General features: G+C 28.6%; 5 protein-coding genes across 15 annotated transcripts; 3 read left to right on the top strand and 2 right to left on the bottom strand.

Moving 5' to 3' along the window:
* Positions 1 to 156: 156 nt before the first annotated feature.
* LOC124494453 (uncharacterized) lies at positions 157 to 1263 on the bottom strand. Its single transcript, XM_075729099.1, has one exon. It carries the CDS (start codon positions 1099 to 1101, stop codon positions 157 to 159), a length of 945 nt encoding a protein of 314 aa, XP_075585214.1. The 5' UTR covers positions 1102 to 1263.
* A 2012-nt stretch (positions 1264 to 3275) lies between these two features.
* On the bottom strand, positions 3276 to 13448 carry LOC124494567 (uncharacterized). 6 transcript variants are annotated; one of them, XM_075729293.1, is made up of 4 exons: positions 10047 to 10134; positions 9583 to 9984; positions 6010 to 7506; positions 3276 to 4325 (listed from the first exon to the last, which is right to left on the bottom strand). In XM_075729293.1, the coding sequence occupies exons 3-4, from the start codon at positions 7178 to 7180 to the stop codon at positions 3784 to 3786; spliced, it is 1713 nt and encodes a 570-aa protein (XP_075585408.1). In that variant the 5' UTR covers positions 7181 to 7506; positions 9583 to 9984; positions 10047 to 10134; the 3' UTR covers positions 3276 to 3783. The 6 variants fall into 6 exon arrangements, with proteins under 6 accessions (XP_075585408.1, XP_075585407.1, XP_075585409.1 ...); XM_075729292.1 differs by having other exon boundaries at positions 9633 to 9984; XM_075729294.1 differs by lacking the exons at positions 9583 to 9984; positions 10047 to 10134 and adding an exon at positions 13340 to 13448.
* A 229-nt stretch (positions 13449 to 13677) lies between these two features.
* Positions 13678 to 14823, top strand: Tfb4 (transcription factor B4). Its single transcript, XM_047057760.2, has one exon. It carries the CDS (start codon positions 13767 to 13769, stop codon positions 14796 to 14798), a length of 1032 nt encoding a protein of 343 aa, XP_046913716.1. The 5' UTR covers positions 13678 to 13766; the 3' UTR covers positions 14799 to 14823.
* A 793-nt stretch (positions 14824 to 15616) lies between these two features.
* Positions 15617 to 26071, top strand: LOC124495328 (uncharacterized). Of its 6 annotated transcripts, none has more exons than XM_075729085.1 (3): positions 15625 to 15852; positions 17622 to 19319; positions 20921 to 26071. In XM_075729085.1, exon 3 carries the CDS (start codon positions 22032 to 22034, stop codon positions 24672 to 24674), a length of 2643 nt encoding a protein of 880 aa, XP_075585200.1. In that variant the 5' UTR covers positions 15625 to 15852; positions 17622 to 19319; positions 20921 to 22031; the 3' UTR covers positions 24675 to 26071. The 6 variants fall into 6 exon arrangements, 5 of the variants coding, with proteins under 5 accessions (XP_075585200.1, XP_075585202.1, XP_075585201.1 ...); XM_075729087.1 differs by lacking the exon at positions 15625 to 15852 and adding an exon at positions 16288 to 17084; XM_075729086.1 differs by lacking the exon at positions 15625 to 15852 and adding an exon at positions 16288 to 17544.
* Positions 26072 to 26276: 205 nt separating this feature from the next.
* Positions 26277 to 27465, top strand: LOC124494523 (uncharacterized). The gene is made up of 3 exons (XM_047057701.2): positions 26277 to 26502; positions 26989 to 27108; positions 27213 to 27465. The coding sequence occupies exons 1-3, from the start codon at positions 26323 to 26325 to the stop codon at positions 27255 to 27257; spliced, it is 345 nt and encodes a 114-aa protein (XP_046913657.1). The 5' UTR covers positions 26277 to 26322; the 3' UTR covers positions 27258 to 27465.

Genomic DNA, 27465 nt, shown 5'->3' with positions numbered 1-27465 from the left:
GGCAGCAGATAAGAACATTTTAAAAATATTCAAATTCGAAACAGGTATTATTAAATGGTAAATGAATTTCATGGATTTCATCACGAATTTATTTTAAAATAAACTTTTAAGTTAAAAAAAATTTTTTTTAATCAAAATGTCATTTTTTCTCTTTGATTAGGGCATTGAATCACGGTAAGATTTCGAACATTCAGTTGCCAAACTTTCGTTTGAAGAGGTTAGCTTTTCTCCAGTAGTCAAATCTTGGCTATGTTTCCTCAGATAACTTACATCGAATTGATTTAAATAATTTGCCAACATATCAATTGACGATATTGATGATGTCGCAGACGATTTTCTCTTAATGAAACTCAAACACGAATTCATGTCCATTGTAGATTTGGAATCGTCAATAAACTTTATTGATTCAAATCCCGTTTCATCATCATAATCATCTTGGTCTTGAGCTAAACGAACATTGATCGTTGGTATGATTATCGTTGGCGTCGGTGTAGGCGTTACATCAAAATAATTGGAAACCAATGAAAGACTTTGTAATGTTAATGCGCTCATTGGAGTTGTCAATGTGGTTTGAAGCTCAGGCGGGGTTCGTCCTAGTTGTCGCTTTCGTCGACGTTCGATTAAATATTGGTGTGTCCTTTTTTTCATCGATTTTATAAGAATTATCAACCATAATAAAACATGATAGGAAAGATAAGAATCAATAAAGGTCATTGTCGTGAACAATGCCATTTTGAACAATGGATCCATTGTATTCATCTGGAACCATAGGCACCAAGAAGACCAAAGAAATTGTAGAAGAATAAATAGAATAAAATGAATTGCCAAGATAAGTTTGCATATTAATGTGCCTAAACTTGGACCATCATTGATGTATTGATCATTGTTTTTGTTCGATGATGATGATGATGATGATGGTCGTAATGGCGATGGTGGATCGATCCGAAGTTTTGGACGATTTTTTTCGCTATCAAATGATCGATTATTGATGTTTCGATCATTATTATTGTTGAGATTATTTTTCGAATTTTTTGATAAAAATTTCAAAAAAAATTTAACAATCGTCCAATTGTCTGGTGAGAAAAACTTTGACTTTGACATTGAATTCAGTATTAAATGGAATGGCACACACAAGATTTAAAATGTATATTGGAATTTTTATTCCGCTGTCCTAAGCAACCATGAATTTTCTGTCCAAAACAAATACATTTTACAGATGAAACAAAACAGACATAAATACAAAACAAAGAAAGAAAAACTAGAAAGAATTCGAACGAACCGGGCCGAACGACCAACAATCTAGGTATGCGGTAATAACATAATTATGTATGACTATCACATTATCAAAACTTGATCCATTATTATTGTGTGTATATATTGCTAGTCACAATATACCATTATAGCATATGTGATTCTTTTCCAATGTTTGTCTCTTCAACAATATAAAAAAAAGAACAGAATGCTGACATATAATTTCCTAGTGTTTATAAGATATAATGATGATGATGATGAAAGGGGAGAAAGAAAAAAAAACACACACACACACAAAAATAAAAATAAAAAGTGTATGGATCATTTCATATGAATCTGATCGCAGGCGCAATACCCAATTGGAGATCATCTTCATGGCCATAAAGGTATCGAAGAAATGGTGAATAATAATGAAAAATCGAAAAAAAAAAACAAAATTTCTACAGGTATTTTTTTTGTCATTTTTGTCATGCGCATATCATATGAAACAACCGATCAACTGATCTTGATAATGAAAAAAAATAGAAAAAAAATTATTCTCGAATATTATTCCATTGAGAATTTTGTTTCATTTATATATTGTCTATTATTGGTCCATTAATGATGATGATCATCATCATTCGTTTTATATCTATTGTTTGATAATGAATCTAATATGATAATATTGTATAGAAAAAAGGTGCAAACAATATCACCATTTGAATTCTAATTTTTTTTGTGTTTTTTTTTGTTTTTTTGATACCAGAAAAAAAATTTATAAATGACATTCATTTTTGTGCTGGGGGGCTAGCAGTAGGGAATAAAAACAATCATCAACATTTGGTGACAATCACCACCAAATGAGATAATAAAAGAAAAAAAAACAGGGCCACACCCATCAGAATATCATTAGCAGAATAAAAAAACAAGCATTTTTTTCATATATTCCAAATGCAATTCTTCAGAATTATATATTCATTATTTTTTTGCACTGAAATATTGATTGATTTTTTTTTTATTTTGCTCATAAAAAAAACTTTAAATTAATTTATTTATTATCTTTTCCCACGAATCCAGTTTTTGTTGTTCTTAATGAATGAATACTGCAACCATTCGAAATGGAAAATGAAAACTGGTCTTGGCGATGACCAACAAAGCTAACCTGATGATGAATTGAATAAATGAATTATTGATTGATTGATAAATGTATGGAAATTTCCTGTTCCTGTTCACATATTCGTCCAGAATATTGATTATTTTTATTTTTATTATGATCAAATAATAAGAATTGATATTGATCAATAACAGAACTTTATATTTGAAATTATAATCAATATTTTTCATCAACGAAAATGAAATTATATCAGACAATTCACATTAAATATGATATATTTGGGCAAAATTCTATATGGTAGTATAGTCATAATTTATTTGTGTTTTTTATGAATTTCTTGTGAATGTCTGGCAAAGAATAAAACCAAAAAAAAAAAACAAAATTGATCGAATAAACGATATCTTAGTTAATTTTCCCATTTTTTTTTCACCATCATAACAACATTGACTGAAATGATTCTATACCTATGTCGGTAGATTAAGTTTCCACCATTCTGTTATAATAGGTAGGTATATTTGATGGCAATTATCATTAGTTTTTCTTTTGTTCTCATTTTGGTCCCTGATAATCTAAATGGAAAAGTTTCGATCGAAAAAAAAAATACTATGATGATGACAATGTCATTGGTGAAAATGAAATATTGTCGTCCTTGATCTTGTTGCTGGCCATTGTAATTTGGATATTATTCTTTATTGCGAAAAAAAAATATGTTGCACCAATTGTGTCAACGATACAACAAACAAATGAAAGATGATCGATCATTGATTGATTAGATAATTGATTGTTATCTATCGTGACAATAATTGTGATCTATCCTGTTTCCAATGAACTAATTGTAATTGAATAATGATGAAATTTTTAAAACACATCAAATGTTTTTTTTTCAAATTAATTTTGTCAAATTTTTTTATTTATTTTCATTACACAGACATTGAAATCAAACTGAATGTAGATTTTAATTAATTAATAACATTAATCATAATTGAATGTAAAGATTAGTGAGATTGTAGAATGAATGAATTGTAAATTGACAAGAAAACCCCGCAAAAAAAATACATAGTTTGACTTAGTGTTAGTAGTTTGTATTCGCGTTTGGATGTTTGGTTCTAACGAACAAAACTATTGTTGGAACGAAATAAAAAGAGAATGAAAGAAAATTCAAAAAACATGTTTTGTGTACATAGCTATGCATATGTGTGTGTGTGTGTGTGTTGGAAAACAAATATTCATTTGAAATCATAGATCGTAATAACAAAAACATAAATTAATCGAAAATAAAGAATGAAAAAAAGGATGGAGGTAAATAAGAACAAAAAAAGGAAATGTGATGTGGGATGTTGAATGATGATGATGATGGTATTGGCATATTTTTTCCACATGAATAAGAATGTGTGTATATATGGTATGAGATAAGTTTTTTGCGAAATTCCAAATTTTATTCACGGGCAGTGATAAATGATGATCAATAAAAATGATAAAGCTAATGCTGAACTCCATGAATGCAATGTACAAACACCGTTATCTTTATTATCATTATCATTTGAATTAGTACGATCAAATCCAGCTACATTCAATTGTGGTGGTTCATGATTATTATTATTATTATCTGCAGAATTTTCATGATCATCAATATTTTCATCGATTTTGTCTATTATTTCTGGTTCAGTGTTTTTATCGCCATCTGTTGGAATATCTGGTAAATCATCTATTTTTTCATTAAAATTTTCTTCAATTGAATCAATTGTTTCAATAGGTTCTGTTTCAATATCATCATCAATAGTAGCTATTGTTGGTGGTAATGGTAATGTACATTGTTCAATTGTTAAATTATCCATTAAAAATTGTACAATAGTTAAATCATTCGAATATTGTCCTTGGCCAAGATAACAACGTTGCTTATTATTATAATTACGATTTTCTGGATTCATTTCGAATGCTTCTTTCAGCCAGAATAATTGACAATTACAATATAGTTGATTATCTAACAATAATGATGAATGGAATGGATCATGATGATGATACGAAATTGTGAAAAAAAGAAAAACGGAAATCGATTAATAAAGAAAAGAAAAATTTTACATCTTATTATTATTATTATGAGTAAATGAGTATAGTATAGACAGGTCATTGATTTCTACAACTAAACAAAAAGAAAAGCAACCATAACAACAACAGTATTCAATTGAAAAATCTTGACAATATTGAATGTTGTAAAAATATTTGGATCGTCTAAACAAACATTAAATTTGATGTAGAACACACATACCACACACAAACAAACAAACATACACACACACACACACACATTAACAACAATTTATTCGAGGACCTGGCCAAAAAAGTAATCGTAACCTACACAACAAACACGGAAGATTATCACACATTGAGTTCAAAGGTTGAATGAAATAAGAAAAAAAGGTCATTGTATTCGAAAAAAGAAATTTTTTTTTTGAACAAACAATAAGAAATGTATGATGATCAAAAATATTCAGTTTTTTTTTCTTGTCATTCATTCATTCATTGCTACTGATTTTTATGTTATGAGAAAAAAAAATAAATTATCCTTGTATTGAATCTTTCAACATTTTTTTTAGCAATTGCAATATGAAAGTGAAAATTACCGTTGTTGAATTAATGTTTTTTTTTGTTTTGTTTATCAATCTCATATCTCATCATCAAAATAAATTGATCAAATATTTGTCATAAGAATTATCAACAATAATAATCAAGCAATGATGATGATGATGATGATGATGAGTCAAGTCAGGATAAACAAAATATAATTTCGTCCTTGTAAATTACACAAACATCAACATTATCATCATCATCATTGAATTATGAAAATGTTTTTTTTTGTTGCACAAATGATGATAATCTCTATGGTTTCAGTAAACAACAACAACAACAACAACAACAACCGAAAAAAATTAAATTTTTTTTTATCTTGAACAAGATGAAAAAAAAACAACAACAATATTGTCACTATGGTCACAACCGATTTTTTTTAGTGAAAAGAAAATGGTCGCCTGTTTACCTTATTTTTGTTTTTTTTACTGTGAGTCCAGGGTTTGTTTGTACAATTTGTTCGAATAGCAATAATGTATTGCCATTTGGTGAGATATCAATAAAAATAAAAGCTAAACAAGTATTCTAATCAATTTTATTCAACATGAATAAAATTTTTCAGGAAATGCAAGCAAAAGATAGAAAATCATTCGGATATGAATGACTAAATGAAAGGAAATTGTGGTAAAAAGAATAATGGAAAACTAAAAAAACCGAATAGAAATGGTTCACATTCACCACAAGGTTTTACGTTCATTAAGGGCGGATATCAGAGATTTTAAGCATTTTGATAATTCTTTGTTTTTATCATGTCTTGAATAGAAAACGGTAAATAAGGCCAGAATATCTTAAAATCAAGGAAATTCATTTTAGATTCATAATAAAACAATATCTATGGCCATATAATTTGATTTGCGTGCATAAACAGCAACTAGAAATTTTTCTTTTTAGCTAATAAATGACCAATAGCTAATAGATTGTTCTATTGGTCAGTGTAACTGACTGATTGATATACGGTCATATGGAATAGGTTTCAATCAATAAAAAAAATCAAACAAAACAAATATATTATTAAAAATAATATCTTGAAAAAAACTTACCTCGAAGTTTCATACCAACAAAACGTTTCTGATCTGGACGATAAAATGAATATTTCGAAAGTGCTTGTATTTCATTATCATCCAGATCGATTTCAATCAAATTCTCCATCACACGTAATTGTGTACCAATTTGTTTCAATTTATTATTTTTGATTTGTAACTCTTTCAATTGTTTTAAACCAACAAATGCTTCTTCATCAATATCAACGATTTTATTATGGCTTAAATCCAATATTTCTAATTTCGATAATTTTTCAAACACACGACTCGGTAAATGTTCAATTTGATTATAACGTAAATCCAATGAATTCAATTCGACAAGACCATCAAAATAATATGATGATAATGTTTGAATTTTATTATTATCCAATGTAAGATAATTTAGATTTTCAAGCGATTCGAATACACCACGTTCAAATTTAGTTATATTATTATCTTCAAGAAATAATTCTCTTAATGATGGAACATTACGAAACATTCGTGGTAATGTTGAAATATTATTCTTGGTCATAGCAATCTTTTCCAGACGAATTAGATTATCGAATGCATTGGTTTGAATTTCCATTAGTGAACAAAGCGAAATATCAACCAATAATAATTGGCTCATATTCTGGAACGAACCAGTTGGTAATGTTTTGAATTGTAGATCACTTAGAACCACATCATGTAATGAATTGCGTAATGTTTGTGATTGAAACAATATTTTTGGAAATTTTTGTAATGTAACATTATTATAACCACTCAGTTTCAATCGTTTCAATGATTTATATTTGGAAAACCATTGCCATTTTGGATCATTTGATGAAATATTTTCTCCAATAGTAAAACAATCAGCTTCTAGGGCATTATCGTGATTATCACAATTACAATAAAGAAAATTCACTGTTGCACCACAAATATTATTACCATTCACAATAGTAATTGTAATGGCAGTAATAATTAATAGAATATAAGCCAAAATTAGAAACGATGAATTTGGATTTTGATTAAAATTCATCATCATCTTGATTCTATTATTATCATAATAATAATAATTATTCTTATTCTTATTGTCGATGTCGATGTTTGTTGTTCTCTCGGTTTTAAGGCATGAAATTGAATTGTCGAAAACAAAATTTCTTCGACTACGAATTCTGTTTTCAGATGTTGATGTTGTTGGTGATGACATCATGATGATGAATATATTCTATCTATTTTTTTTTGGCACTGAAGTTCACAATTCACAAAATGTAGACGACAATAACAACAAAAAAGAGATGGGGCAAATAGCCCAACGATTATAAAGAAACGTTGATGGCGATAAATTTCAATTTTATTTGTTTTATGCGAATTTTTTTTCCACTCCGTTGTCAGATAAATATTTCACTTTGTCACAATCATAATGTTTTTCATGAAATTGATGAATTTACTTTGGAATTCATATAATTCGTATCCGTTTGATTATTGATTATGGTGATGATCAAAGAAACAATGGAAATGATCCAATTTTAAAATGATCTATGATGAGATGGATGGAAAAGAAAAAAAAAGTTTAGTTGTACAATGATAAAAATAGATAACAAGTTAATTAATTGGAGAAAAAACAGGATTATCAAAGATAAAAACAGGTTATAATCATTAAAATCAATTAATAACATTGAATAATAGTGATGATAATGATTACCCAGAAAAATAATCAATTAAATCAAATTTCATCCAATAACTCTATAACCACATTCAACCACTTGGATTTGATTGATTTTGTTATAAACCGGGTATAGACAAAATCCTGTCACAAAAGATTCAATACGTGTGTGTGTGACTTATTCAATTGATGATGATTGTCAACAGATGTGGAACAGCGCCCATCTAGCAGCTATCAATATAGCCATCCAAATATCATCAATGGCAAAACAAATAAAACGTTGTTTTCACATTCAAAAATAAAAACAACAACAACAACAACAAAAAAAAACCTGAAAATCTAACTTTTTGAACATAGATTGAAAAAAAAGGTATGAAAGATTTTACTATTAATAATGTTCTTCTTGTGCAATCCTCTCTCTCTTTCTCTCATACACGTACAAATTCACATTTTTTTTGAGTGTATATATATTGGTTTATGGTATAACAGTAATTGTGAAAATAAAATTTATAATAATAATCATCATCTCTATGGATATAATCAGCAAAAAAAAAAAAAAAAAAAAAATACTCAATGGCAATTTATGGCAATTTTTAATGGATCAAACCAATCAAGTTTGTAATAGTTGATTCATTGATCAAAAAAAAAATCACCAAAATCTCTTAGCGATGATGATAGAATATAATAAGACATTATATTGGATAATCAGAAAAAAAAATTTTCATGTCAATATGTCAAATGACAACAACAACAACAACAACAATGATACGAGACTCGCCCAATTTTCATTTCACATTACTATATTATACTGGATTACCGTTATTCTTGATAAAATTCTAAGTCATTTTGAAATGTATTTTTTTTTTGGTTTGTAACCAAAAATAACTAAGACCAAAACAAAAACAAACAACTCTAAACTTTTATAACTACTAATTCATTACGGAATTTTTTTACGGTTGTTTATATTCATCATTTTTTTCTATTTCTTTCCATTCTTCATTAAATATACGAAATTCTAATAAAACTTGATAGATTTTTCTACTATAGAATCGAGAGAATATCAAGCTCAATATCTAATGAACAACAACAACAAAAAAAATAACAATAAATCTTGATGGATATTCGGAATTCAAATGAATTTCTCTTTCTTTTTCAATAAAGATGATCACGGAAAAAAATTTATAATAATCCAGATCATTAATCGTTACTATTTCGATCATATTCATTCATGACAATTTATAGTAATAATAGCCATATAATACATATGAAAAATTTGGAGCAAAACTTTAAATGTCAATGTGAAAAAGTCATCAATAACTTTGGTATATATGTTGAAAAATCCAAACAATGAAAAGACGATCACATACGACAACCAAATATATATATAGTAAACTAATGTATTCGATTCAATTCAATCATTCATGATGTTTTTTGTATACACAAGCAATCCTTTTTTCTTATATTCACACAGTATTATGCAGCAGACAAATGGAAACTAGTTCATCGTTTTTTTTTCTTCATTCTGAAAAGAATCTGTCATCAAATTGTCTGGTGTTGAATTGAATGAATGACCCATGTAATAAAAGATAAAATCATGAGCCAGACATGAACAAACAAACAAACAAACAAAATAGTGGAAATGTCAACACGGGTTTTTTTTCTCAACTGATGATGCTCCGAATCATCTTATTTTTGTTCACAATAAATGCGTATATTTCCGGACAGATAGTAAATATTGAACGGGAAAAAATTGTTGCTGCTGCTGCTGCTGTTTTTCATTGATGGTATTCGATTTCATTCAATTCGTTCCGAATCGAGATTAATGATGGATAGATTGAAGACAGTGAGAGAGAGAGAGAGAGAAATTTGATCCACTACATTAAAAATTATAATCAATTCTGATTAAATAAAACATACACACACACACACAGACACATAAAAAAACTAACTTGAATCAATTGAAAAATTGGTATCACTAATCTGTGTAAATGATAATTACAATAGACTTTTAAGGCAGGATTGATGGATGATTAATGTAATAATATAGTCACTTTGTTCCAACTTGTCGTTATTGAATGATGGATTCAAATGATGATGATGATGATGATGATGATAAAGACAATTAAGTTATATATTTTGTCCATTTGAGCAAAAGAAAAAAAATTTTTTTTCTCTTTTTATTCGAAAAATAGAAAATCGAAATCGAAAAACGAGTTGGTCGTATATGACGCGATGATGGTCAAATGATGTGTATAAAAAATGTGAATTGATTCGAATTCGAAAATCGAATGATAAATAATAATTCCATTCACCAAGGGTGTCAATCGATCTCTTAGCAAACATACATTTTCCTGATATAAAAAAACATTTGGGCAAAATATTATTTTTAAAAACAAAAATAATGATTTCAAACCTCATCATATGAAAATAAAAATGTTTACAAAATAAACTTGTTTGTCACAGTTTTTCATTCTTCTTTCTTTGTCAAAAATTCGGCTTGTTTGTTCGTAACAAAATATTAAAAAAAACAATTTTTACATGATAACAAAAAAAAACTTATGACAACAAAAAAAAAATTGTGGCCAATGATCTTTTTGTGTGGAAATGGCCGCCTTTTTCTCAAATAGTGTATGAAAATGAATTGATTCGGGCAAGAAATTTTTTTTTCTGTTTCTTTTTGAATGAATAAAACATACCGGATATATGGCAAGTTTAATTCTTGATTAATAGTGGCGGTGGTTAATGAGACGAAATTTTTCATATGATGAAAACCGTTGCCATATTTTTGTTGTCACATGCACGTGATATTTTCTATTAATCAACAATTCAAATAAATTACTTATTATGGTATGTATGTTGACCATGATTCATTTATTTGTTTGATTTTTTTTTTTTTTTAGTTGTCAGTAGTTGAACGTCATCGGTGGATGAATATCATCAAACAAATATTTCAAAAATCTATCTAAAACCAAACTGAAACCAAAACAGACTACAAAAATTTCGAGCCAGAAAACAAGCAAAAAAAAACCAATCACAAACAAGCACATTGAGTCTATGTCATAGACCTAATGAATGAATGAAACGAAACGAAATGAACACAATTTCGGCCATCACACTGAGAGAAAGAAAGATATGCACCAAGCCTCTTCAACCAGAAAAAAAGTGAGAGAGAGAGAAGATATCATCCGAAAAACCAATGTGTGTGCCTACGGAAAATGAATTCAATGTTATGTTATATATATGTGTGTGTGTGAGAAAAATTTGTTTGTTTGTTTGTATCTCGGGATGGAGGAAAAAAAAGCCAAACAAACGAATAGGTTTTTTTCAAAGTTTCAGCATGCATGCATGCATGTTTGTTGTTGATGCATTTTGACGCAATGCGCGCAAAGTTTTTTTTTCCAGTAACGAACTGAATTATGAACCAATTGTTCTGGTTTATATTGTCGGTTGGAGCATCATCAACGATCATCATCATCATGAATGGTGTATTGTCGCTTTCTGATCCATATAAATAGTATGTTTGTGTAATATGGGTGAATGTCCTGTATCAATATTTGGAACATTAATTGGTCATCATAGTGATTGGGTTAAACCAAACAGAGATTCGACTCAGACAATTTAACAATTCATACATGAAAATGGATCAAATTATTCACCAATAAAATGAATGATTACTGTTGCTGACATCAAAAAAAAAAAAAAAAAAACAATTTCAATTCAATTTGAAGCGGCAGACATGATGATGATGAATTTTTTTTTTCGATTGGCAAGTAGCATCAATACGGATGTAATTTGATGCAATCGATTTCAAGGATAGTAATTTTTTTTCTCACTTTATATCTGGGAATAGAGAATTACTACTAGAGCTTTTTCATTATAGCGCTATTGATTAATCGAACGGCTAATCTTTGATCAGAAAAATTCATTAATCCGACAATCATAATCCTCACACACACACAATCATGTAATTGAAATAAAATGATTTAATCACCAACAAATATTACATGTTTGAAGAAAAAAGAAAATGTTCGAATCAATAACTTCCGATGATTGTATTTAAATTTATAAATAAATATACACATTGCAATTTACAATCGTTGAATATTTCATCAATGTTTTATTCATTCAATAACGAACTAGCTGGAATTTTTTTTCACAGAAACATCGAAACAACATCGAAAATACGATGTCATTCAAAAAAAAAAAAAAAAAAACATGTATTGCTTGCTATGGTGAATCATATCAAATAATAATGATTATGATGATGATAATGACTATTTATGCACGCGAAAATGAACAACAAAACTAAAACTAAAAAAAATAAAAATGACAACAAACTTTAAATGCAATAGGAATAGAATACAAGTTTTTTTTTCACTAGAATAACCATTAATGATGATGATGATGGTGATAGAAATGGAAAATAAACAAGAACATTATGAAAATCATCATGGAAAAAAAATCATTGAAGCAAGGACAAATCAAAAAAAAAACGCCGATGCAAATCATCCAACCGAACATGTTCATCGAACAGTAATTATGTGTGTGTGTGTGTGGCCAGTGTAATGCCATGTTTATGGAATGTCATCACTTGAAAATGACCATATATTCGAGATTCGTTAATCTTTCATTTTCATAGCTGAATTATCTTCTTTTTCAATACATACTATCATTACCATCATTGGTTATTATTAGTTTTCATGATGTTTTTATTTTACATTCATTGTGATGATCATTATGATGATGATGATATCTTTGAACCAGAAAAAAATAAATCATTTCATTTCATTAAATGGATGAACGAAAAAAAAATCGAGATAAAATAAGAATGGATAGTCGATCAAGAGAAATGACCGATGATGACCTAACCTATTCATCATAACATCTGGGTATCAATGGTTAAATGTGTACACACACACACACACTCTCTCTATCTCTCAAGTGGTAATTGTCATTTGTATTGTTTTGAATTGTAAAACAAAAAACAGAAAAAAAACATTTCCTCGCATAGAGATGAAAGCATTCAGGTGTTCTCATAAAATGAATACGGTAGTTAATTTTTGAAATTTTGTTTCTCATTTTATACAGCCGGTAATGTAGACAAAGTTCATAAGCGTGAAAGTTAATTCCATCATCATCATCATCATCATTCAATGTGTGATTATTTGAATGATCACCAAAGTCCAAAGGTTACAAAGGTTCACCAACACCATTATTATTGAATCATAAACATAAACGTACATGACCTGAACTTACATTAAACAAAAGAAAAAAATTGAGAAAAAAAAACTTTTGTCGTCATCATCACACGATGATCATCATCATCAGGTTTGCCGACGCCCCCTCATATCGACATAAAAAAATGATGAAGGAAAATGCAAAAAAATAAGGAAAATAAAAAACACTTCGAGACACAATAGAATAGAATGTGAATAAACTTGGCAAACACAATTACAAACACACTCCGATGAATGAAGAACCAGAAAAACGACTAGGCCTTTGGCATCTGTTTAATTTTTTTTTCAAATTATGATTATGATGATGAGTTATAATTATGAGCAAAAAAAAATGATGTAATGTGAAAGTTGCTGAAGTTGGCAGCTTGGATTAGCAGTTATAATGGAATTATTATCGACAACAACAACAATAACCAGATAGATTGAATAAATGACTGGGCGAGAATTTGTTGGAAAAAAATATACCGACCTCTTTTCAAGACCACCTTCCATTGTCATCATCGCATCTCATCAAAAACAACATTTTTAATGATCATCAAGATGAGATGAAAATAAAAACTCTTTATAAGTCATCGGGAAAGATTTATCCATAAATTATCGGATTGTTATTGTTCGGGTGGAATGGAAACTGGAACGAAGTTTTCATTTTTTTTTACATAAAAAGATGTTATCACAGATCAATTTCAACAACTCAACAAAAAGTCTTCTTTTTTTAGCAGATTTACACGACAATTCCGCCATCTATTGACGATACATCGATTTAATTTGAATAAACATGTGTTTTGATTCAATTGTTCCATGCATGTTGTTGTCAATTTTTTTCGAAATAATTTTTTATTACTCACGTTAAATGTGATTATCATCATTATTTTTAATCGTAATTCTTCATTTCCATTATGGCTACATTGATATCGAATAATAATGATGGCACAGCAAACATCAGTAATGATGGTGTACATGTTGTATTTGTAATCGATATGTTACTCAAACCACGATTTGATCAATCAACATTAATCCAATGTTTGGATGCTATTCTTGCATTCGGTAATTCATTTCTAATGCAATCTGGATATAATCGTTTGACTATTTTGGGATCCAGTTCGGTGAAAAATGCTGTCCTTTATTTTGATGACAATTCCAATGATGATGATCAACAACAACAACAGGATCAAATTATAATCGAAGATCAACAGAATGAACAATTTGCTTTGGTCACACAGACTTTTCGCCGTAATTTTCTACAATGGATTCAAGAATGTCGAAATTTATTTCAGCAGACATTAGCAACTCAACAATCTCAACAACCCGAAATACAGCAAACATTATCATCATTGTTATCTGGTGCCCTAGCACAAGCTTTATGTATGATTCATTCGTATAAAAATGAAATGAAACATTCAAGAATATTGGTGTTCAGCCTTGGTGCCGATCATTCGGATACATATTCATCACAATATATGAAATTAATTAATTGTTTTTTTGCTGCACAAAAAATTAATGTCTTGATTGATGCATGTTCAATTAGTATGAATCGTGAAACAGAAGAAACGGCACCAGTTTCAGCAAGTCTTGAAGATCAATTTGCAGCTTCAGTATTGCAACAAGGATGTGATCTAACTGGTGGTCGTTATATTCGTATACATAAAGTAGCATCCATATTGGAACATTTATTCTGGTGTTTAACACCATCGGCCACTGAACGACCACAATATGTTTTACCACCAAAACATGAAATTGCTCCACCTGCTGCTTGTTTTTGTCATCGTAAATTATTAGATATTGGCTATGTTTGTTCCGTTTGTTTATCAATATTTTGTCAATTTTTACCATATTGTACAACTTGTAATTCGAATCTATTTAAAAGTAATTTAAATCAAATTTCTAAATTGAAATCATCATCAACCGTGACGGTACTTCCTAATGAATAAAAATATATAGAGATTTAATAAATTCAAATAGCCATGGGCGGCTCAAACAAACTAAAAAATTCGAATCCCATATATAATATATTAATTAATTCATCATCATATTCATCAAAGTTATTATATATCTGCAAGGTAAAATCATCATATATGTTGAATAATGGCACAAATGATGATGATGATGATGATGGCAATTTTTTTTTTCACTGACAATTCAATATTCATTCTTACGATTGATGCCAATTGAGATAATAGGTCATATGTATTGGAAAGGTAATAGAGAGATAATTTATGAATGAATGGAAAAAATTTTTTTTATATAATTTGTCCGATCCTATGATGATATTGTGTGTATACATTGAAGATCGATACAAGTCAATAATAAAAATATACTTTTTTTTGTTCATTCATTCATTCATTCAGTTTGGGCGTGTTTCGTTGAATTTTTTTTCTGATCAGAAAAAAAATATTCGATCATTATTGGCATACAAAAACAACAACAACAACAATATAATAGCAATTCAAACAAACAAATCGATTCATTTATTTTGACAGACACACATACACATACACACGCATACAAAAGAAAAACAAAATTAAAATGATAAAAAAAACAATTCATTTATCAAACAAATTGATCGATGGATCATATCAATTGATCATATTATTGCAAAATATTCTGCATTCTATATATTTCAACTATTTCAACCTAATAGTTAATCTAATAACTTGTGTAATCAGCTGTCATCGAATAGATAGATTTCCGATTTTAGCATTCAATTTGTTTGTTTGACTGGCTGGCTGGCTGGCAATGTATCCTCAAATGTATTATTTTCTTTTTGATTTTAGATTTCCAATAAATTAATTAAAAATTGGTAATCACTTTTCTGAAAAAAAAACACAACGATACACTCTCATCAACCGATAATATGTAATGGTGAATGGTAATTGAAAAAAAAACTTAAATGAACTTTTTCTTTACATTATTATTCCAACGAAAAACTGAAAAAAAATGCCAAAAACATGTATAAAAAAAACGAAGATGGATGAGTTCAATTCAGTAAGTTTTTAATCATCCATTCATTCATTCATTCATTCATTCATTTTTTCCATTTATAATATTTTATCATCATCATCATCATCATCATCGTGTGTGTGTTTGAATTTTAAATCAATCCTTCATGGATTATCTTGATTGACGAATACTTGTCGGAAATTAAGAGAGAAAAAAATCCACCCACATACCATAACCATTATCATAAATGATTTGAATACAAAAAACAAAAATATTATCCGATTCATGGATATCTTTAAATCGAATCATCAAACATTATTCATATGTGTGTGTGTGTATTATATAAGTTATAAAATATGTATAAAAAGAACTATTAAATCCGATAAAAAAAAACAACGAACGGATAAAACACTTTATTGTTTCATCATCCTCTTTTGGGTTAAACATTATTATTATAGTCCATACAATCTATATAAATGGTGGTGCTGGTGGTGGTGGTGGTGGTTACCCCGCTATGATCTGACACAAAAAAAATGAATATTTTGTTTCAAAGTTCCGTGTAACAAAAATAAAAATTAAAAAAAAAAAAAAATACAATCGTCATTTTTTTTACAAACGTTTGATGATTGGCCGATTTGGGCGCCGAATCGAAACGGACAGGCGCAATATATATTGGCACCAAAGAAAACAAAAACAACACAGACAAACCAAACAAGACAACAAGAACAACGCGTATTTTTTTTTTATTGAAGATTGCAGACAACTGGTGATTTGAGAATTGCGTCATTGGCCTGATGATATCATCATCATCATCATCATCACTATCAACAACGACAACAACAACAACAACAACATTATTTCATGATGAGCTCAATTCACAATCAACAATAACAACAAACCATGAAATGAAAATGAAGAAAAAAAGTGAAAACTCAATATATAATCTTCATTCTTTTCGAATGAATGAACAAAACGATAAATTCAAAGAATATCCGAAAAAAATATGGATCGAATGAAAAAGCAGTAGCAAATGCAACAGTTAGAAAATCAAAAAAAGAGAAATAAAAAGCCCGACCATATTACAAACATATTCTATGACAACATTGACAACAATCCAATAAAATTGTTCGATTTTCGTTGATCATACTACATCAAATAGTCACCTGTATCAAATTCTATTTCTATTGAAAGTGAAATTAAAATTATCAATTGTAATGATTATGATCCAGATGTCATCATCAAAATCATCTTCAAACATCAACAACCAACAACTGTGTGTATGTATGTGTGTGTGTGTATGAGTGATCAGCATGTTTCTATAATTTCATCCATTTTGATGCATCAAAAACATAAATTCAATTCCATTTACAAATTCCAATGTTTTTTTGTTTGTTTGTTATTGATGTGATATGGTGGAGGTGGTAGATTTGGATATTTTTTCTTTCTCTCTCTCTCTCTCTCTTACTGTATATCTACTATAATTTCTTGTGATTGCATCAAATCAAATCAAACATAACGAAATAATAGAAAAAAAACTGAACGAGTCGCAAAGCCATAATAATCACATCGTCAACATCGTATATTGCTTGTTTCTATCAATTTTCTCACACACACACACAATCAAAAGCAATGATCATTTTTTTGATTCATAATTTTTTTTTTCAATTCCATCATGTCTTTATTTGAATGCATAATACTATGGAAGCAACAATCCAGTTCTATTTCATATATACGTGTGTGTGTGTTGTGTTCGTATTTTCTTGACTCTTTGTAATAATTTTTTTTCTACATTGCACGTTTCATTTATTCAATAGATTCATATATCGTATATCGTATATAATAATATAACCGGGAAAAACAAGAAAATCCTTACACAACAAACTGCAAACAAAACAAAAAAAAATAATAACAGAACGACGAACATTGAAACAGCAGAAAGAAAAACCTCGAATCATCATCGAATATGATGATGATGGCGACGACGACAACGACTTAGACTTTGACTTCGACTTATGAAAAAAAAATTAAAGAAAGAAAATAACCAAGAACATCGACAACTCTCAAATTGAAATAATAATAATAATAATAATAATTTAATTCATAAAAAAAGAAGAGAAATTTTCCTTTTTTTTATATACGAACACACACGCATCGGCTGTTGTTTGTTGCATTCAAGTGTTTTGTTGCTGTTGTTGTTGTTGTTGTTGTTTGTCGTTTTGTGGCGTGGTCCCTAATTTTTTTTTCTACTATTGTCGAACGATGACAACAACAACAACAACAACAACAAGAATGAATACAACTACAAAGAAATCTTCAAAATTATATTTTCAATGAAAAAAAAGGGGAAAATGCAACAAATATATGTGAACAACATCATCATCAACATCAACATCATCGTTATTATTATGATCTTGGCTATTCGTATACTATACTATTTCATTCGTCATCATATTTGTTGTTTTTTCTTTGTTGAAAAAGATAATTTAATAAAATGTAAATTATTATCATCAGATCTGATTATGATCAGTTTTCCTATCCAAATATTTGGACCAATTTTTTTTTGTGATCAATATTTATTTATCCAATATCTGTGATTAGTAATCTGAATTGTGTGTTTGGTTTTTTTTCAAATTCACCAATACACACACACACACACAGAGAGACACACAACATGCCCATCATAAATCAACCAAAATGAATTTGTTCAAATAATCATCAATTGGATCCTGATTCTTTTTTCTCATTTTTTTGTGCTGTTTTGCTGTACTAGTTCCCAGGGTCTCATTTAATATATAAACATTATTACGAACAAACAGAAAAAAAATCGACCACTCTACCAGATTGTTGTTGTGGTTATTATTATCGACACAAAAAAAATTGTTGGTGGTGGTAGTAGTTCATCTAATTTCGGCCAACTACAACAACAACAACAACAACAACAACCAATCTCCATTTAAATGGTTCTTTGGTTCTCTAAAAATAATGTTAATGTTTTCTGTGTTGGTTTCGGTCATTTGAAGTCATTGTGTGTATGCATGTGAATGAATGAATGAATGTGTGACCTGACAGACTTACTTACGACCCTACGAGACAACAAACACTCGTACAAAATACATTCAACTATAGTCCTCATAATTTTTCTCATTTTTTTTTCTTTGTTACTCATCTGTAAATGCAACTAGTAGCTTGTTTGTATATAGTTTTCCTCTTGGGTCCTTTGTTCTCTTTTTTTTCTCTCTCTGTTCTTTATTATTTGGATGTATGAATGTATGAATTTTTACATCAAATTTATGATAATATAAATGTGTGATTCTTATAATTAATTTATATTCAAATTAATCATCATTGTAATCAACGAAAGAGAACAAAAAAAAATTGATTACTTTGCAATTTACTCTTCAATTTCCACTTTTTTGTCAATTGTCATCAATATTTTATCATCATCATCATCATTATTAATATTTTCTGATGATTGAAAATCCAAAATTTAATTCTCTTTCAATGTGTTTAAGGTAAGATTTGATTTATTTCAAGTTGATTTCCGGTTAATTTTTTTGTTTATCCGAATTTTATATTAATTTTTGACTTTTCCGTTTAAGATGTTCTTTTCTTTTATTTTACAATCATCAGACACACACATTCAATCATTCATAAAAATCATTTGATTTGATGATATATAATAAAAATGTCAGCAATAGATAAATGTGAAGATCTCTCTAGAAAATTCTATTTAAGCAATTGAAACGAATGTTGTTGATGATGATCATTGTGCTGACATAAAATTTTTTCTTTATTTTTCTTTTTCTTTACCATTATTTAATGATATTTATCATCATCATCGTCATTGTTTTTCGTTGTCATTATTATTCTTATTATTGTTGTTGTTGTTGTCATCATCATCATCATAATCGAGTTTTTTAGTTTCGAATCAATATACCAAGGATCATCATTATTATCGTTCATGACTCCATCATTGATCCATTCGAACATCGATTAATGACTCTTTTTTTTTAAATAGACATTAACAAATATATACGCACACTACGTCTATATATCAATTGCAAAAAAAAAGATTATAATTAATCCCCCTGTTGACCCCCAAACAAACAAACAAACAAACAAAAAAAATCTAAATTTTACGATTAATGATACAATACATACATACATAGATTTGATCAATATGTATCGATATGTGATGATGTCAAAATGTCAAAATATCAGAGAAAATCAATTATCATTATACTATATATATATGACTACGCGATTACAACGACGTTGACATAATCCATATAATGTGAATATAAAAAGTAGAAGTAGAAAGAAGAAGAAAAAAAAAATGTTTGACATATTTCATTTTTTTTTCTTCTCTGGTTATAAATATGGTTTTCTCGTTTTGATTTTAGATTTTGGAATTTTTTCTTTCTCGTACACAAACATACACAATCCTCTACTATTTTTTTTTCTGTTTTCATTTACTGTTACCATAATCATGATCATTGAGATAGATTGTTGTTGTTGTTGTTGTTGTATGTGTTTACAGAAAAAAAAACATCAACAAACAGACAAATAGCAACAGGCTCATATTTAAAATGAGAAACAAAACAAAAAAAAATTAAATCAAACCTAAAAATGCAAACAAAAAAAATGAAAGCGGATCTTTCTTCGTTGTTGTCAACTACAACAGGCAACAAACAATCTGATGTTGATCAAATCGACAGCAACAAGTTGTTGTTGTTGCTATTGTCTTTGTTTTTGTTTTTTCATTGAATCAAACCTCAATGAAATGAAAAAAATGAACCAAATATCCACCAAATACGATCATTTCCTATAGGTTGAACGAATGTCATTTTATAAGAAAAAAATTCAATGACCATTTTCTCCTTTTTTTTGTCCATTATGTATACAAAAAAAAGCATTAAATATGGAATTTCATTTTTTTTCTCTCAATAAAACTATTAATAATAATTCATATCGATTGATACATATACTAGTTATCGTATCGATTTATTTATATTGACTCATTTTTTCATTATTTTATATGTGGAACTTGAAATGTTATCAAATCATTGATCTAATTTCTTTTTTTTTCTCATCTATCTCTCAATATTAACAGGTTAACGTTTTCGTCATAATGATGGCTGATTGATGATTGAATGAATAAAAAAGAAAACAAAAAATTATATCATAAATAATTTACTACGTATTTTCTTTTATTTTATCATCTAAATCAAATATCATCATTGTTTACCGGGGATTGAATTTTACCATTTTGATGGCCATCATCATCATCATCACATGTTGCTTATTTTGATTCAGATTTGATGTGTGTGTGTGTGTCTCTTTTGTTCACTTGTTGATCATCATCATTATTATTCTCTTGTGATTTTTTGTTTTGTTTTGTTTTTGTTTTCATCATCATTCTATTTTTTTTTTCAACAATTGTCAACCATATAGACATCATAATATACTCATCATTCATTATCATATTGTCATGTGGTTCTGATCTTTGATTTTTTTCTGTTCCATTGACATTCTAACTATAGTTTGCGCGTGTTTTTTTTTGTTTAGTGAATTTATTTATTAATTTCAAATTTAGACATGTGAAACAAAAAACGACGACGACATATTGAGCTTTGGAAAGAAATAATTTTGTTTTTTTGTTTTTGTTGTTGTTGTTGTTACTGTATTTTGTTTGTTATAATTACATCGATTCATCATTTATATCATTATTGTTGTTTTGTCGTCGTCGTCGTCGTTACCATCGAAATTGCGATGAAAACACATCAATATCATCAATCATGATTCCATTCCATGATCATAATAATCATCATCATCGTCATCAATAGAGTTTGTTTAATCATCAGAATGTGAGTGTGTGTGTGGTATGTTTTTATTTGTGCGTTTGAGTGAGTGAGTGAGTGAGGGTGGATGAATGAAAGATAAAAAAAAATTATCAAATCTGAAATATCAGAAAAAAACCAGAAGAAATTTTGAAACGAAAGCGAAAGTTTGTTTGTTTGCTTTTTTTTGTTGTTGTTGCTGTTCGCCTCAGCCCCTTGTTCTAGTCATACATTTGGTTTTTGGATGTTGTTCGATCAAGAAGTTTTTTCTCTACCATTCAAATCTATCCAACATAGATGAAATGAATTGATTTGGAAAAAAAATTTTTTTTTCGTTTGAAAAATTAAAAAAAAATCCAAATTACTTTGATCATCAATCAAAAGATGGCGGCATCGTTTTTTGATTCAAATATTGATTATCCACCATTGGATACGAATGGCAACAATTTAAAATATTCATCATCAATTAATGATGAAAAAACTATGATCAATCATCGATCAACACCAACAACATCTATATCAACAACAACAACAACAACAACAATAATGATGAACGGTGGATCATCGACAGCACCTATTTCAAATGTTGATCATCCCATTTCGAATGGTCTAAATTTTTCTGGTTCGAATTCTATTTCTCACCATCATCAAATATTCAATTCTAATCATCATCATCTTAAACTCGATAATGATCCATTTCATTCGTTATCTTCTACTATGGATCAAAAATTTTCACAAATTTCCTTAAATAGTGATAATTGTGATCTGAATGGAAATCGTCGTTCACCTACGTCGAATCCAATATCATCATCATCATCATCAGCTTTTTTTACAGTACAAAAAACGAATGTTGAAGATAATCATCATTTCTTTTTTGATTCAACATTAGACAATAATAATCCTAATCATATTCATCAGAAAAGTAATAATAATGGTTGGAATATTGAATTTATACGACAATCACTTCGATCAAAATTGGCCACAACTAAACGATTGCAACAAGAAATACAAAATAATTATGATGATTCATATAGTAATTATCGTTCATTCATCATACAATGTCGTTCACAATTGGATGCCATAATGCAAAATATCGATGGTGAATTGAATCAATATTTCAAAACTAGAATGATGGAATTGAACATTCAAAAGACTAAAATCGAAGACATTGTACATAAATTGGATGAACAATCGAATTTATTCAATATTCAAGATGCTAATACAAACAAATTAAGTGATATTAATTGTGAAGATATTTTTGATTCAGACTTTCTTCAGAATGTACAAAATATACTTGAATCATCAATCGATTCTAGTTTGATTGATTCGATTCGAATACCAAATATCGATGTGCAAACAATAGATCGATTTATACGAGCTCTAATATTTCCGATGAACAGACAACAACAACATCAACAACAACAACCGATTCTTTTCAATAATACAGATTCATTTTTATCAACTATTGATAGTCATTTTGATGCTTTTCAATCACAACCATTATCAACTCAAGATGATAATTTTGCTAAATTTTCTGATCATCAACATTCATCACAACAACAATCGGTTATGCTAGCACCGTGGTCATCACAACAGCCAACAAATAATAATTTACACACCCAACAACACAATTCCACTAAAAACACCTCTTTGGTTCCTTCAGTTCATCAATCAACATCTCATTTTCAACATTTGATACAGCCATCTTTTGATTTTCAACAACAACAACAACAACAGCAACGTACACAAATTAATCCATCATCATCATTTATGGATACTAAAAATCAGTTTTTTCTCGGCAACATCAATGATGAATTTCCTGCATTGACGTCATACATAAATGACCATCATCATCAACAACAACAAACATTCAACGGATCTATACATCCGTCACAGACACATCAATCTATCAATGATTTAAATATTTTGAATCAAAAACAAGCTATCACAAAATCACTTCAACCACGTATTCGTCGTGAACGTATTAGCTATTATTTGAAATTCGGTGAACAAGGAGCACAGGATGGACAATTTGCTGAGCCATCTGGTGTTGCTGTTAATCTGGCTAATGATGAAATCTACATTGCCGATGCTAACAATCATAGAGTTCAAGTGTTTGATAAATGGGGCAAATTTAAATTCCATTTTGGTGAAGGAAAACTTAAATTTCCTAACAGAGTTGCCTTATCACGTAATACGGGCGAAATTGTTGTATCCGAAAGACCACCCGTACATCAGATACAAGTGTATAGTAAGAATGGTATTTTTCAATGCAAATTTGGTGCCAAACATCTTCGCCATCCACGTGGATTGGCCGTCGATCATCAGAATCGTGTCGTTGTTGTTGAATGTAAAGTGATGCGTGTATTTGCCTTCAGTCTTCAAGGTGTCCTATTACATTCATTTGATTGTTCAGAACGTATTCAATTTCCGAACGCTGTTGCGGTTTCACGATCGGACGAAATATTCATTTCAGATAATCGAAATCATTGTGTAAAAGTATTCAATTTTAATGGCGATTTTCTACGACAAATTGGTGGCCAAGGTATCACAAATTATCCGATTGGTGTCTGTCTCAATGAAGCATTTGATCAATTATTAGTAGTCGATAATTACAACAATCTCAATGTTACTTTATTTCGTTTGGATGGACATTTGATCGGTGCTTATGAATCATCAGGAAAACATCAGCAATGTTTAGATGTTGCATTATTTGGTGATCATTCAATTGTTGTCACAAGTAAAGACTTGCAAGTTTATTTCTATCGTCTCAAGGAATATATTCAACAACAACAATCAAACATTAATCAAAAACGATCAACATCTGTTAATAACAACAATCTACAAGGATCATTTGTCGTTAGTGGTACTGGTACACATAACCGTATTTCAGGGCCAAATTTACCACCACCATCATCATCAACATCATCATCTGCAACATCTGGAACGCACATTAAGAATGGTGGTAATAATCTAAATAATAATGTTCAAAGAACACATCCCCATCACCATCATCATCATCATTAAATGATATTTATTTTCATCGATTAGATAAAACGTCAATGTCAACTTTCAGTATCATCGTTGTTTGTTCCATAATTATCCTACTGTTTGGTTGAATGCATGGCCAGCATTATTGTTTTATACAAAAAAAAACACACTTTTTCATAATTATATAACACAATTACGAATATTCATTATCTTATTATTATTATTAATATAATTTCGATTAATGTTTCATGAAGTACAAAATTTATACCCTTATTATTAATTAATTAATTAATTGATCATCATTATTGAATATTCTTTTCTTTCTTTTTATTTGTTTACAACCAAAACATTTCATGCAGAATCAATTGTTTTTGTCAATCAATCGTTTGTTATTTTTCATTATATTCATTAATCACTTTTTCTCTTAAATTCTACTTTAACATTTAATGTGATTTTTTTTTAATTCATATACCACACACCTTTATTTCATCATCATTGAACTTAATCATCATCATTTTGTTTTCACTCTTGTTTCTGTTTCTGGTCTTGAAATTTTACTTTTTTTTTCTCTCAAACTTGGAGTAATTTATTATGGCCAATTAAAGTTTAAACTAACTCTACCATGAAGAACGAAAGGAAGCAAAAAAAACCAATATCGATTGATAACAATATTTACAAATTTTTTTTTTTTGATTCTCCTTGTACACACACACACACACACACACACACACACACACACACACACACACACACACACACACACACACACACACACACACACACACAGATATTTTTTTTCTCAATGAAATCAATTAGATTATTGATACTCTATTATCATGATATTTTCTTATTATTATTTTTTTTGATATGAAATAATTGATTGATTTTTTTTCCTAATTTAAACATCATATATATAAAAAATACCAAAACAAAAACAAAAATGATCCGTTTTCTAATTATGAATTTTCCTAATAATGATTGTTATTAATATTTGTAAACCATACACACAATTCATATTCAAATTTGATTTTCTTCTTGAACAAAAATTTTTTTCCATTGTTTGTCAATTTCTTTATTTTCACACATTTTTTTAATTTTGATTTCTTGATTGATATAACGAGATGATTTTGATACATTTTTCTTTTGTGCTTGAAAATTGATTTTTTTTTCTTCTTCATTATCACCACTATTATCCTAAAATCTGATCTTCTGATTATTATCCTTATATATCGATATTGATTTATTATTTACATTTTTGTATGCATACAATGTGTGCGTGCATTCATTTATTTTTTTTTTCACTGCTATCCATTCATTCTATATATTGTTATTATTATTATTACTATTACATAATTCCAAATAATTAATGAAGTACAACAACAACAAAAAGATTGTGAAAAATAAATGATTTTTTTTGTGTTCCTGAAAAAAAATTTGTTAATTAAATTGATTTGATGGGGATTATTTGATGGAAAATTTTCACTTCACATGTCCTTATTGCCCAAATGTACTGGATCATAAATTGGTATTTTCCTGGTTTCAGTTCATCGATTTCCCTTCATCCGGTCAGAGGAGGTAGAAAAAAAACCAGGCCAATTATTATTATGTTTGTATATAAAAACAAACTGAAAAAAACCTCGAGATTCATAATTGTTTGGATTTGCAATCTTTTTTTTAAAAAAAAATGAATACAATAAAATCAATCACATTGTTCACAATGATTGTGGCCATTTTTTCATTGGCACAATCAGCATCTCGACAACCAAATCAACGTGATCATCTTCATTGTAAAATGGAATATTTCAATGAATGGGAAGAAATGATGCAGACAGCCGATCCATATGCCGTTGTTGAATCTTTCTATGTAAGTATAAAATAAACAAACAAACAAACAAAGTGAAATTAGTCATCCAAAAAAAAAAAAATTATCCTATTTTGTTCATCAAAATCACAATCATCATTGTCACCAAAGGATGTTTGAAAAAAAAGACAATTTCCTTCAATTGTTTTGTTTATTTTTTATTCTCCATTTCAATGGTTTGAAAATTTTCATTCAGAAATAAGAAAGTGGCGCTAATATCTCATGAATGATGATTTCAATAACATTGAACAATATAACAATGATGATAATCGGTTCATTCACATTTAAAATAAACGATTCATTCATTCATTCGTTGGAATTATATCTATAAAATTTCCATTCAATGTCACTATATGGCGCCAATTAAATTTTCCATTGATCTTTACACATTGTGTGAATGTAGACATTAAATTTCCTATTCTCTCATAATGACACAATGTCAAGTTCTTTGAATTTAAAATGAAAAATAAAAAATTTCTCATCAATTAGGATCTTCATGGTACACAATGTAAAACACCATGCCGTATTCGTTCACCATCAAATCCAGCATTGACAACCGTTTTAAGTGAACGAAATTCACCAAATTATGAAAATTGTGGTGCACAAAAGGTATGATGATTGTAATTTTATCAAAAAAAATAATTCATCTTCATTTTCTTGTTTGCATGAAATTAATTACCTGATCAACAACAACCAACGAAAAAAAAATCCAGTTTTGCTACGAAGGTACTTGTGTAAGCAAACGTTTTCAAATTTAGAATTTAAAAAAAAATCCGATGAACCTGTTGAATGGGATGGTGATGGTAACAACTGAAACACGAAATTGGTTTATACTAAGCAATGAATCACTAACGAAGTATTTTTATCAGATGAATACAAAAAAAAATTTTTAAAAAAAAACCCAACTTTATTGAAAGCCAAATAAAATATTTGATAAAAAAATCCATTTTGACATTCGAACCCAAA

The sequence above is a fragment of the Dermatophagoides farinae genome, chromosome 3 (genome assembly GCF_024713945.1).
Source record: "Dermatophagoides farinae isolate YC_2012a chromosome 3, ASM2471394v1, whole genome shotgun sequence".
NCBI lineage: Eukaryota > Metazoa > Arthropoda > Arachnida > Sarcoptiformes > Pyroglyphidae > Dermatophagoides > Dermatophagoides farinae.
Note: the sequence above shows the minus strand (reverse complement) of the source record. Positions and strands in the feature narration are given on the sequence as shown.

What these genes read in the sequence shown, in the direction of transcription:
- LOC124494453 (XM_075729099.1), bottom strand. Translation starts at nt 1,101, where the DNA reads ATGTCAAAGTCAAAGTTTTTCTCACCAGACAATTGGACGATTGTTAAA.
- LOC124495328 (XM_075729085.1), top strand. Translation starts at nt 22,032, where the DNA reads ATGGCGGCATCGTTTTTTGATTCAAATATTGATTATCCACCATTGGAT.
- Tfb4 (XM_047057760.2), top strand. Translation starts at nt 13,767, where the DNA reads ATGGCTACATTGATATCGAATAATAATGATGGCACAGCAAACATCAGT.
- LOC124494523 (XM_047057701.2), top strand. Translation starts at nt 26,323, where the DNA reads ATGAATACAATAAAATCAATCACATTGTTCACAATGATTGTGGCCATT. An exon ending in CCGTTGTTGAATCTTTCTAT is followed by an intron (nt 26,503 to 26,988) that starts GTAAGTATAAAA and finishes CTCATCAATTAG; the next exon opens with GATCTTCATGGTACACAATG. An exon ending in AAAATTGTGGTGCACAAAAG is followed by an intron (nt 27,109 to 27,212) that starts GTATGATGATTG and finishes AAAAAAATCCAG; the next exon opens with TTTTGCTACGAAGGTACTTG.
- LOC124494567 (XM_075729294.1), bottom strand. Translation starts at nt 7,180, where the DNA reads ATGATGTCATCACCAACAACATCAACATCTGAAAACAGAATTCGTAGT. An exon ending in TGTTGGTATGAAACTTCGAG is followed by an intron (nt 4,326 to 6,009) that starts GTAAGTTTTTTT and finishes CATTATTGTTAG; the next exon opens with ATAATCAACTATATTGTAAT.